Below are 12,123 nucleotides of genomic sequence, written 5' to 3'. Positions count from 1 at the left end.
GCTGTATCCATCTAGATGATTTTTTTACACTATATTTTACTTCCTTTTGAAACAACAGCAGAAATTAAGAAGGAAAATTGTAGGATGGTTGCGGAGTTTCGTTTCCGACGCCATCAACAACGGCTACGGCTCATGGGGTTATCGTTCATCGTTACCCGTTTCTCATGGATTGATGGGAAGGCAGAACACGATTCCGACCATTGTCATTCTCTGGATTATTCTTTTCTGGCCCCATTCTTATACAATGTGGGGGTAAGACAGCTGATTTCATAAAGATTACCATAGTACTACTACTATATAGAGAAACTAAGATGTTGCTGCAGTCAGTCTCTATACATAAATTTAGTCAAGAAAACAAGCCAATCAATCCAATCACCATATATGGAATGTTTTTATTTCACAACCTCGAGTGATCATACATAAATATTACATGGAATATGAAGAAAAAATCAATTAAATATGCATACAAAACACTGTAGTAATTCATTCACAAACATAAAACAAACCTCTCACTTTCTAAGACATGAGAAACAATCGAAACAACGGAGGGAAAAAGTTCTCACACACTTTCATAGACTTTAAGCTCATGCAGCACCTATGTTGGTGAGAGCTCTATCCAATCTCGTCTCAAAAGGAGCAGAGTGCCAATTCACTTTCTTGTCCTGCGCATATAGCATAACGTTTTAGTAAGAGAATCCCGTCATGTCATGAATGCAAATATCTTGTATTTTCAAATATTAATAATGTACACACCTCTCTGTACTTGCTGGTTGTGTTTGGTATGCCTTTAAAAGATGCGGCTTCACCAGAATTCTTTGCTGAACCCGAGTTATTCCAATAGGAACCAACACTCCCTATAATGGGCATCTCGTCAGGGCTTCGACTAGGAGACTTCCTCGGGGAGGGAGTTGCTGAGATTTGCCTCAGCTCCTCAACTGTCAGTGCGCCTAAAATTGGCCTATCTTCGAAGCTCATTGGAGAAGTGCAACCTTCTGATGTGGTCGTCTGTGGGGATTTAGTGATTGTTTCGAAGCCACTGAAGCTAGTCTTCTTGGAGGGTGCAACTTCAGGAGTACCTAACCAATTTGAAAGACTTGCATCAACAGCTATTTCTTGATTTGCATTTTTCGACTGATGAGACTTTGCCTTCAAACTAGAGGCTGCCTGCCTGAATATAGGCTCTGAGCTAAACGACATACGGGGAGCCTCAAAGTTCGCTAAGTTCTCCTTTTCTGGCTTCACTAGAGCTGTCCCTTTTGATTTTGCAGCCTTCCATTGAGTAATGTTCTCAACAGGGTTGAGCACTGAATTGATATAATCACATCTATCTCGCGCATTGGTTTTTGATCCGAATTCTTTGGCCTCCTCGTCAGGTAGCTGAGTTTTCAACATCGAACTCTCTACTTCCTGCCTCGTGGCAGGAGGTGAAGAGCTTCCTGTCCTCGACTCCATCGATGCAGTTTCAACTGATTCAGACCACACTCGATGGCCAGGAAATCTAGCATCAGTATCTTCATCAGAGTAGTAATCATATTCATCGTCATCCTCATCATCCAAATCCTCCAAATCGCTATCCCCATACTCTTCAGCTTCATCATCGCTTTCTCTAGCATTATGATACCTATGATTTGGAGGATACAACGCAACACTGGATGCAACAGAATCATCATCTTTAGGTAATGACTGCGAATGACTTGGTGATTTCAAATCTTCCTCATTCGCAGCACAATCTGGCAATGACTCGATGCTGTCATGGACTCGAACATGCTCGTATGTCATGACATTTGAGTTAAACGTAACTCTTTTTCTAGGACTCGGGCTCGGACTCTTCTTTGGGCTTGTGCTTGGGCTCAGGCTCCCTTGCTCCACCGCCTCAGATTTATTTCTGCACTCCAAATTTAATCCAAGTTTCAGTAGTTTAGAGAAGGATCAAAGCAAAATAAAAAAAACATCAATGTCATAATATCCAATCCAGCTCAATAAGCTCGCTCAAGAAGGCTCACCCCAGCTCCAAAACCTCCAAAAGCATGTTAGCAGGGTTAGTTTCTGCTACAGACTGCTCTGGAGTGATTTTGTTCTCCTGCTGAACATTTTGGATTCTGTTTCTCTGCATCACAAAATTTATGATTGAATCACTCATTCCAAATACAACACAAGATAAACAATGTATACCGAAGAAAGCACTTCTTCCTTCACCAATTCGAATAAGAACACAGAACTGAAGTGCATTGAACAAGCGGTGGGATCCTACTCCTTAATTCAGCTAAATTAAACAATACACAATGAAACAAAAGGAGGAAATAGAAGCATGAATAACAAGTTCAATTTCTAGGAAAGGCAAACAAAAGCTACCCCTAAAACACAGAAAACCTAATCAAACAAAAACTACAGCTAAAACACATAAATAAAACCCCAAAATTCAAATAATGACCAACAATTCGGGCGGTTCTCAGACATTTCCATGAAATTCAAATGAATGTAGGTGAAGAAGAAAGGAGAGAGTGGTTACATGGCGCTGAGGGCTGGCCCGATGAGCTCTATGTCTGCGGCGTTTCTGAGTCTTTTCACCACCGAAACATCCGAGAAAACAGCCCATTTTCGGAGAGGAAAAGCGTAGAGCGCTTATTTCGATCTCTTGATTTGGGGAAAAGTTTCCGTTCAGATGATCAGAGGTGAGACTCCATCTCTTATTAGTCTTCTTACAAGTGAGGGTGAGAAACAGAGAGAGAGAGAGAGATGAAGAAGAGAGGGAAAAAGGTGAGGGGTGGAAACGGTCGATTTTGGAGGGGTAGGGTTTAATCATTTTTTTACTTAAAAAGGAAGTGACCGTTAGAGTTTGCCTGTAGTAGTAGTAGTATTTTCTGGAGTTCAATTCTTACTATTATGCATACTTAATTCATTTTTAAATAGATTTATTTCTTAAATATATTTAAATAACAGTATTTAATATATTTATGACTGGATAAATATACAGGGAGGCAAAGCACTAAACATAGAATGATAGAATATTAAGTTTTCAACCTTTTTGTATGAATAGAATATTAAGCTTTATCCCTATTTTAAATTTGAATTTGAATTTTAGGCAAATAAACGGTTACTTATGAATTATGATTTGATTGATTAACTTAGTTTGCATGATTATTTGGTACATATATTTTCAAATTTCTAAACTATTACTACCAAACACCACCACCACTACTACTACTATTTAAATGGCATCTAAACATTGCTATAATATTTAAAAAATTTAGCCACACATATTTAAAAATCCTCTAAAACTATACCTATTTGCACTTTTTAGACTTTTTATAGACAAAAAAGCTTTTAAGCCCTTAGGATTTTTTATTTTATCATTTTTTGTACTTTTTATATCCTCTCTCATCTGTTTTCTTTATTTTTTAAATTAAATGATCTAAAAGCAATTTATATTATATAGTGTATATGATTTTTTAATTTGGATGGATATATAATTACATATTCATATTACCCTCTTGAGAAAGAATCAGATGAGAAAGAGATACAGATGAGAGAGAATCTTTGAATGATAATTATTTAATCTGAAAAAGAAAGAAGAGATAATAGGGGATAAAAAATAGGAGTAATTAAATTTGACCAAAAAATAACCCTAAAATGTTGAATGGCATTTTGGTAATTTTTAAAAAAAAGTGAAATTCATCAATGCCACATCAAAGTTTAGACCATGTTTATCAGCAACCCTCCAACCCAACCCAACCCAACCATCCACTTTTTCAATATTTAATTCATTTCTATCTCCTCCACATCATCTTCCACATCATTAATATTCATCCAACCAAACCACACATATTTTCATGATTTATCAATGACCACCCAACCACACTATTATATATTTACTTTTATGTTATTTTTTATATTATTTGTAAATAATAGATTCTATTTATTTTAAATTATTTTTTTATTGTAAAATTATTAAAACACAAAAATAACAAATTAAAAAATATAGACAAACAAACCAAAAACAAAATTGCATTGTGTACTAACAAAATTAAGGGTAAATAATTGATAGTACTAAAAAAAGAAATTGTAGTAAATAAAAATGGATTATAATGAAAGATAAAAATTATAAAATAAATATAGCAAATTTGACCTCTATTTATAGAGAACGAAAAACTATGAATTTTGGTATAATTATTAATTTTGTTTAATATAATATATTAAAGATAAATGATTTATTAAAAAAAATAATTAAGTACCAATGAAATTATGCCAAATGGCAAAATCTCATTGGTGAATGCATGGAAGAGAGGGAGCGATCCATAGGTCTCATTTTTCATTTGGTCGACCACAGGTCAAGGAGAGAGAGGTCAAGGAGAGAGAGACCGTTTTCTATTTTCTATTTTTTTTTTTGTAAATGACATGGAGGAGAGAGAGGGACCAAGGTCTCCGATAAACATGGTCTTAGAGATGTGTAAAGAACATGGTCCGAAAATAATATTATAGCAAAATTCAAATATTAAAAATATAATTCTCTCATTTATAAATCACCGGAAATGATTATTTACGTATTCTGAAAGAACTATAGAACCCCAATTTAGAATATTCAATTTAACTAGTCATCATATTAAAATATACTAGTACTATTTGTCATAGCAAAGAAGCTAACCATCTAATTTACATGTACTAATAATATACTAGTACTGTTATTTCCGGTCTAGGAAGTAATGAACAAAGGCATATTACTGGTAAAAACTGAAATCCTTAGTTATATAACGAACAAAAAAGTGAGGAACGAATTCATGAATAATGAAGATAAAACAATAAAAATCAAAATCGGCATGATCAAACAAAACTGGATTCTTTTACTCACATCACAATCACATTTCCAGAATATGGAAAACTATGGAAGACCCAAAAACTTTGTATCTGTATTACCTTCTTTAAATGGAACAGATACAATTATTTTGCTCAACAATATACAAAGGATGCTCACAAATAGGAAACGGAAGTTATCGGAATGGCTCAACGGGTTCGGTCTCCTGGAGGGCAGCAGCAGCTTGGAAACATTCGGCAGCTTCTACAGCTGATAAACTACCTCCTACATCCCTGTGAAGGAGGCCCAGATGATGCCAAGCCGATGCGTTCGTATGATCGAGTCGAAGAGCTTCTGTCAGGAAGCTTCTTATGACAGCCGGGGACCTGCAACTGCTGCCAATCAGAATCTTAGCCTTGGAGACTAGACTTGGGACATGTGTTGTGTCGACTTCCAGGGCGAGCGAGTATGCCTTCAGAGCTTCTTTCTTGTCTCCCTTTGCTTCATGAAGCATACCTGCAATTATTATCCAAGATGAGTTCGTATTAAGAAAATCATATAAGCCGAAGTGTATACTTCCATCTATTGGAGAAATAACAACTACTGCTGTTTACAAGTATATTTTCATCCATTGGATGCAAACACTATGGACAAGATCACAGTAAGAGCCACATATAAGTGTAAATTGTAAATAGTGTGTTGTTCCACATATAAGAGCAGTAAAAGATGGATTGTAATAAGAAAGGATTTTGACACGAATAAAAGGCCAAGCATGATTACCAGCGGTGTGCCATCTAGAGGCAGAAAAGGCAGTAATGCCTTCAGATTTTGAAAGACACAGCTCAGCATCATGCCACCGAGACAATTTGATATAGATGGAAGCCAAACCAAGCCATGTATCCAGCTCTAAGTTCTTAATACGATTGCGGTTCTCCTGTCATTTCAGTAAAAGGGTTTTCATCATGAGCCAGCTATGGAAAGGTAAGATAAGTTAGCATGCAAGGAATTAAAGACGTGATAGGGCACTGTCACAGCATGAGATTTCAGATAGGGCAGTGTTGAACCTATTCAGACTTAGAAGCAATTAAGGTCCATTATGAGTTGAATATACCCAATAAACCATTGATCAGAAGAAAACAACTTTTTTGCATGGACTTTAGCACAGTATCAGATCTCTTATACCTTTTTCATAAATGGTGAAAAGAGCTCATGGTAGTAAACATCCTTTTTGGAAGCTAGCAAGTTGCATGTATAACCCATGATGCAATATTAAATTCCACAAACAATCATTCACAAATAGCGTATAACACAAGGACCATAAAATGTGTTGCATACATGCCAAACAAGTGACTAGTGCTACATACCTTAAGCTCCTTCCCTGAACCAACACTTTTAAGTTGAACCTGAAGGACAGCAAGCAACTGAGAATAAGTTTGAATTGCCTCCTTCACTAGACCCTGAGCAAGCTGAAGCTTAGCTTTACTTCTCAACAGCTCTCCCTGATCCCATATTCCAGTCTGGTCCAAAGCCGCATTAATGATAGTTTCAGCATTGGAAAAACATTTTTGAGCAGATAATATTCGAGCCAACAAGACCCATCCTTTAATATTAGAACCGCTCTCCAATTTAAGCAAGTTTTTTGCATGATGAAGTGCGGCATCCAGCTTTCTCTGCTCAGCATTTTCTACTGATAAATGGTAATTAATGAAAGGGTCCTTCATTTTTGTAACTCTTCCAGCTATTTCCAGGGATTTAAGTGCCTTCGACTGTTTTTGAACTCTCTCAGTGTCAGTTGCAGCAAGCCTAGAATATGTTGACAGTGAGATGCCCAACATGCATTGGGCAACACCCATCAACTGATCACATCCCCTATGCAAGTTGTCAACCGCACTCTGAGAAAAATTAATCCCTTCACCAGCATACTCAGGATTCCCTCCACATATCTTTGAAATGAATAACAAAGCGGATAAATAAGTCGAATCCACTTGAGTTTTCAAATTTTTCTTCCATAAGTTCAAGGCCCCCGTGCCATCACCGTTTCCATGATAACAGAGAGCTAAGGTATGATACCTTTCCTTTCGATCTATAACTCCAGGAAGCAGCTCATCGATTTGATTAGCTAAAGCCTGTAGTCCACCAGACATGGATAATGCATATGAAAGGTGATCTAAAATTGAAGGATCCCACTCAATTCTCTTCAGAGAAACTTTTCTTAAAAGAATCATCAAAAGAAGAATGGCTTCCTCATTATTGTTTTTGGGTATAAATGCATTCTCCATTTGATCTCTCAAGTTTGGAGCAATGGCTTCAATTCCACTGTACAGTAGAAAAATGGCAAACTCTTTTTGGATCTTGGCTGTAGTTTGTGCATCCAGGTTCCAGTGATGGAGAAGGGCCCGGCGGTATGACACGACTGCATCACGAGGAGAATCAGCCAGTTTCCATAATTCTGGAAGCAACTCGACCGCCTTATTTAGAGTCTCCTGCAATTTACAGTCACCACCAAAGTTTTCAGGGAAGGCAGCTGGTAATGATGATTCAACAATGTCCAGAATAACTGAGCATGACTGAGCAGCTTCTGCAAAGATGATTGGAAAGACTCAGATCATTATTCACAATTAACTGTGAAATAAGTTTGAAGACTTATGTTCTCTCAGCAAATTTTCACCGCCCTTTGATAGCAACAACAATGATATGGACTGAAATCACTAGAACAGTCATAGAACAGAAAACTACTGAAAAGGTTAATAAATGATGCACAAAGGGACTCCAGAAAATAACTTAAGAAAACTAATTCAACAAAAAATGAAAAGATTTAAAACTAATATTTCACATGAGCAAACTCGAGAAAAGGAATGTGTATTCCCTGACCCAACACAAGGTTTAGGGAAATAAGAGAGAGATTGACACAAAAAATGAAAGCTTTCACATGCATATGCTAGACAAATAAATCTGAGGAATAGTTAGGTGTGAAATCATTTTAAAAGTTGATGACACTGTTCTCTTTTATTAGCAGTATGCCGCTGCTTAACGAGAGCAGCTTCCTTTAACTAAAATCCTCTGCAAATTCACAGTTCATGGTTGGTACTGAAAATGACACTCATTACACCATATGAGTGCTAACTGAATCAATGAAAACACCATATAATTTCTAAAGAGTTAGTCAATAATAATAGACTATTATTTGCAAGATACTACATGTGGCCAAACAAAAAACAAATGGATGATATACCTTTATACCTCCCAAGTGCTTGTAATGATTTTGCCTTCAGAAAGGCTGCTTCAAAAAGCAAACTAATTGCATGGATTGACATTGGAGGGGCTGCATAATTCTGTGATCGTCTCCTACGAGTGTCTCCCTTTACTGAGAGCGTGATTTTTATCTTTGGAGCTATAGCAGCTATATCGATCCCTTCGAACACATGTAAAGCTGCTTCAATGTTTCCTTTTTGATATTCATACCTCCCTAACAATGCTCTGGCTTCCTGTAGAAGAAAGCAACACATTGTCAAGTTGCGATTGAAGACATTGAAGTAGTTATTCTCAAGAAGCACACTAATGATCTAACTTTGATGAACCTCAGCCAAAGAACTAGTAAAAGAGAATGCTAGAGATTGGCTTAGAGAAGACAGTCTAATGGAGTCTTTCCTTATGTTGCTACCATAACTATCTAAATAACTGATCCAAACAATCTTTGCTTACCTTGTTTTTAGATAATTAACTACCAATTATGTGGTTTGTTTCCAAAATACAAGTAGTTGATTACACCTTTGGAGATGGGCAGAGCATTATTTTGAACTTTTTATGGCTTTCCATTTTTCTATGATTTTCCAGTAATTCCATAAGAAAATTTGATATTGTCTTCCTCTAAAAGGCCCTTTACTCTATCAGACAATGAATAAAGATTTGCATCAAGAATATCAGAGAAAGACCTCATAGTTTAAAGAACCGCTTTCTCGCAGTGATGTCTCAGCTTCTTCGATGTTGCCTGTGTCAGGCTTCCTTTCGGCTTCTCCAGGTTGCGATGAATGAACACTAGCCGAACTATCTTTGGCTACCATTTCAATTGCATGTAGTCGCTCCCCTGTGCAAAGACACTGCATTATCTTTCCCAGCCTAGTACGAGCTCTTTTGCTCTGTTGTTCTCCAATCTGCTTCTCATCCCTCATAGTGTATCAGGTCCCTATCGAATCCGAACAAGCATGAAATCAAACTAAAAACAAATAAACTCCCACTAAATAATCATGAGCACGAGCTGCATAAAAAACTTGATCAGAAAACAGCTAACACAGATTTTGTTAACTGTGATATTGACAATAGAGGTAGTATTTGGTTTAATTGGCATCAACAAAGAAAAAACAAATAAATTCCCACTAAACAATCATGAACACAAGCTGCAGTAAAGACTTCATCAGAAAACAACTAACACAAAGAATCAGAACACATGGCAGCATGGACTCAGAAAAACATAATGAAACAAGAAACTTCAAGCATTAACAAACACAAATGAATCAATTAATCAAAACCAGAAATTCTTACCTTATAGATCCCCCCAAACTCATTCCACCAATTCACAATTCACCAATGATCATAGAAATCAACCTATGTACTATTGGAGGGAAACGCATGGAGAACAAGAATTCTCAGAGTTTATTCGAAACAGGAAAGCAAACTTAAAAAATAACAAAAAACTATCAAATTAAACAGAAAAATTTGAATAATCAGAAGATAACTTGATATGTATCTCACCTTTCGCTATCATAACAACAAGAGGCACAGCTGATAGACGTCCACAGCTCATTAACACCAGTCCACATCTCACCACTGGAAATTCCCAAATAATTTCGTTTTTTCCCCAAGGACAAAACTAAACAGAATTTCCGATGATCAAAACAGAGAACTCAAACTTACAACTTCGCTTTCCTTTCCACAATTTCTCTCTTTTTGCAGTGTTTCCAACGCCACAGATCCTTCCGCTTTCTCCACAGTTGGTCTGCGCGAAATTCTTTGGAGAGAGAAAACGGAATTTGACGGAGAGCGTGAGGAAGAAGATTTCAGCATTTAAAGCAGCAGTTGTGACATTAAATACTATTGCCGAATTTAAGGTCAAATGTGTGCCACATTTAATTATTTATTTTGTAATTTACATGCGATTATTATCTATGGACTTCGTTGTATAACATCTAATTTACTAATCTGTAAAATATTTGTTACATGATTCGAACATTTCTCATTATTATAATCACATTTAAATACGATTTCTCTCAGTCTGATTATCGATTAAATAAATTTCAACCTTCCTCGGTCAAAACATTGTAAGACCATCCACAATAGGAATAGCCCAGCAATAGCCCAGCCATAGCCCAGCCACTGCCACATCATCAGCACTAAAAATCCTCCTGCCACATCATCAAAACAAGCAAATAGCACAGCAATAGCCCAGCCATAGCCCAGCCACATACTATCCACATCATTATTAACAAATATATACAAAATGAAATAATTAAAAATCACACAATATACGTAATTAAATTTACGACACAAAAACGAGAAAATTCACTAATATTAATAAAATATAAAAAGTACATTAATTAAAAAAAATTACATAATTAAAAAAAACTAACGGCGGTCAATCCTCCGTGCCCATAACTCTTCAATTAAATCCTTTTGGAGTCGAATATGAGCCGCCGTTTGGCGCATGTCGGCGTGTGCTTGTAAGAGGCCGGCTTCATCGTGAGGTACCCCACTCCGTACGTTGGGGGCGGCCACGCCGTGGCTTGGACCGGCTTCATTATCGTCGTTGACCCAATTGGTCAGTTCGCCACCTTCATCTTCGACAATCATGTTGTGCATGATAATACATGCGTACATGATATCAGCAATGCATTAGACTTCCCACAAACGTGTTGGACCCTTAATTTCCGCCCATCGAGACTGGAGCACACCAAATGCGCGCTCCACGTCCTTGCGCGCCGACTCCTGCCGTGCCGCAAAGTAGGCCTTCTTCGCATCTCCTGGGCATCGGATCGTCTTCACAAAGACGGGCCACCTAGGGTATATCCCATCCGCCAAGTAGTAGCCCATATCATGTTGATTGTCGTTGGCGACAAAACTGATGGCCGGACCGACGCCCTGACACTGCTCGTTGAAAAGTGGCGACGAGTTGAGGACGTTGAGGTCGTTGTTCGAACCAGCTATCCCAAAATACGCGTGCCAAATCCAAAGCCGGTAATCAGCTACGGCCTCCAGGATCATCGTGGGATTCTTTCCCTTGTAGCCGGACGTGTAGAACCCCTTCCAGGCTGCGGGACAGTTCTTCCAGTCCCAATGCATACAATCTATGCTGCCTAACATACCCGGGAACCCATGCTGACTCCCGTGCATCCGCAACAGATCTTGGCAGTCTTCGGGGGTAGGCTTTCGCAGATACTGATCACCGAATACTTCTATCACTCCCAGACAGAAATTCTTCAGACATTGCAAGGCAGTCGTCTCACCGATGTGGAGATACTCGTCCCACATGTCTGCCGCGCCTCCGTAGGCCAACTGCCGGATTGCCGCAGTGCACTTTTGAATAGGTGTGTGGCCGGGTCTGCCAGACGCATCGTGTCTGAAGCGGAAATACAGATATCGAGACTCCAAAGCGTTGACAATACGCATAAACAGGCTCCTGGTCATCCTAAAACGATGCCTGAAAAGGTTGGCGTTGAACCGAGGCTCCTGCGCGAAGTAGTCTTCGTATAGGCGCTGATGTGCAGCTACGTGATCCCGATCAATCACACTGCGGCGGTGGACCACTGGGGGAGGTCGAGGTATCGCCGGCTGCAAGGCCCTTTCCATCCATTGGTTTATCGCGTTGGTCGTATAGGCGTCCAACGCCTCGGCCATTCGACGTTCGTACTCCTCAGCATCCCCTCCGCTACCACCACTACTACCACCAGCATTACTCATTTTGCGTCGTTGATCTTGAACAGAAATTAAGATAGAGAGAATACTCGTTAAAACAAGTGGTGCGAATGAAAATGACGAACAAAGCGCGTATATATAGTGTTTCGAAAAAAAAAATTATTTTTTCGCGCTAGGCGGTGCGCTGGGCGATCCGGGCGCTGCAATAGCGCCGAACGGACCGTTCAGCGCACCGCCCAGCGCTGCGCGGTTTCTCTCTCCAATCGCCCCCTAGGCGGCTGCAATAGATCGCCCAGCGAACCGCCCAGCGCCGGCGCTCGGCTGGGCGGTCGCTGGGCGCCTATTGTGGATGGCCGCCTAGGCCGTCATAAGTCGTCCACAATTCAGCTTATTCTATTGAGCTTCAATCCATTTGCCTTATCCTAGCA

At 38.9% G+C, this 12,123-nt stretch overlaps 2 protein-coding genes across 4 annotated transcripts; both read right to left on the bottom strand.

Moving 5' to 3' along the window:
• Window positions 1–363: 363 nt before the first annotated feature.
• On the bottom strand, window positions 364–2,766 carry LOC121800709. The gene is made up of 4 exons (XM_042200222.1): window positions 2,510–2,766; window positions 2,004–2,107; window positions 754–1,885; window positions 364–662 (listed from the first exon to the last, which is right to left on the bottom strand). Exons 1-4 carry the CDS (start codon window positions 2,594–2,596, stop codon window positions 585–587), a joined length of 1,401 nt encoding a protein of 466 aa, XP_042056156.1. The 5' UTR covers window positions 2,597–2,766; the 3' UTR covers window positions 364–584.
• A 2,049-nt stretch (window positions 2,767–4,815) lies between these two features.
• Window positions 4,816–9,860, bottom strand: LOC121752723 (protein NPGR2-like). 3 transcript variants are annotated; one of them, XM_042147829.1, is made up of 8 exons: window positions 9,701–9,860; window positions 9,539–9,613; window positions 9,329–9,398; window positions 8,722–8,972; window positions 8,022–8,274; window positions 6,154–7,367; window positions 5,570–5,723; window positions 4,816–5,305 (listed from the first exon to the last, which is right to left on the bottom strand). In XM_042147829.1, exons 4-8 carry the CDS (start codon window positions 8,956–8,958, stop codon window positions 4,986–4,988), a joined length of 2,178 nt encoding a protein of 725 aa, XP_042003763.1. In that variant the 5' UTR covers window positions 8,959–8,972; window positions 9,329–9,398; window positions 9,539–9,613; window positions 9,701–9,860; the 3' UTR covers window positions 4,816–4,985. The 3 variants fall into 3 exon arrangements, with proteins under 3 accessions (XP_042003763.1, XP_042003760.1, XP_042003756.1); XM_042147826.1 differs by lacking the exon at window positions 9,329–9,398; XM_042147822.1 differs by lacking the exon at window positions 9,329–9,398 and having other exon boundaries at window positions 9,539–9,856.
• Window positions 9,861–12,123: the final 2,263 nt, after the last annotated feature.

This window comes from Salvia splendens, chromosome 1 (assembly GCF_004379255.2).
Source record: "Salvia splendens isolate huo1 chromosome 1, SspV2, whole genome shotgun sequence".
Classification (NCBI taxonomy): domain Eukaryota; kingdom Viridiplantae; phylum Streptophyta; class Magnoliopsida; order Lamiales; family Lamiaceae; genus Salvia; species Salvia splendens.
This window is presented reverse-complemented; position numbering and strand designations above follow the sequence as displayed.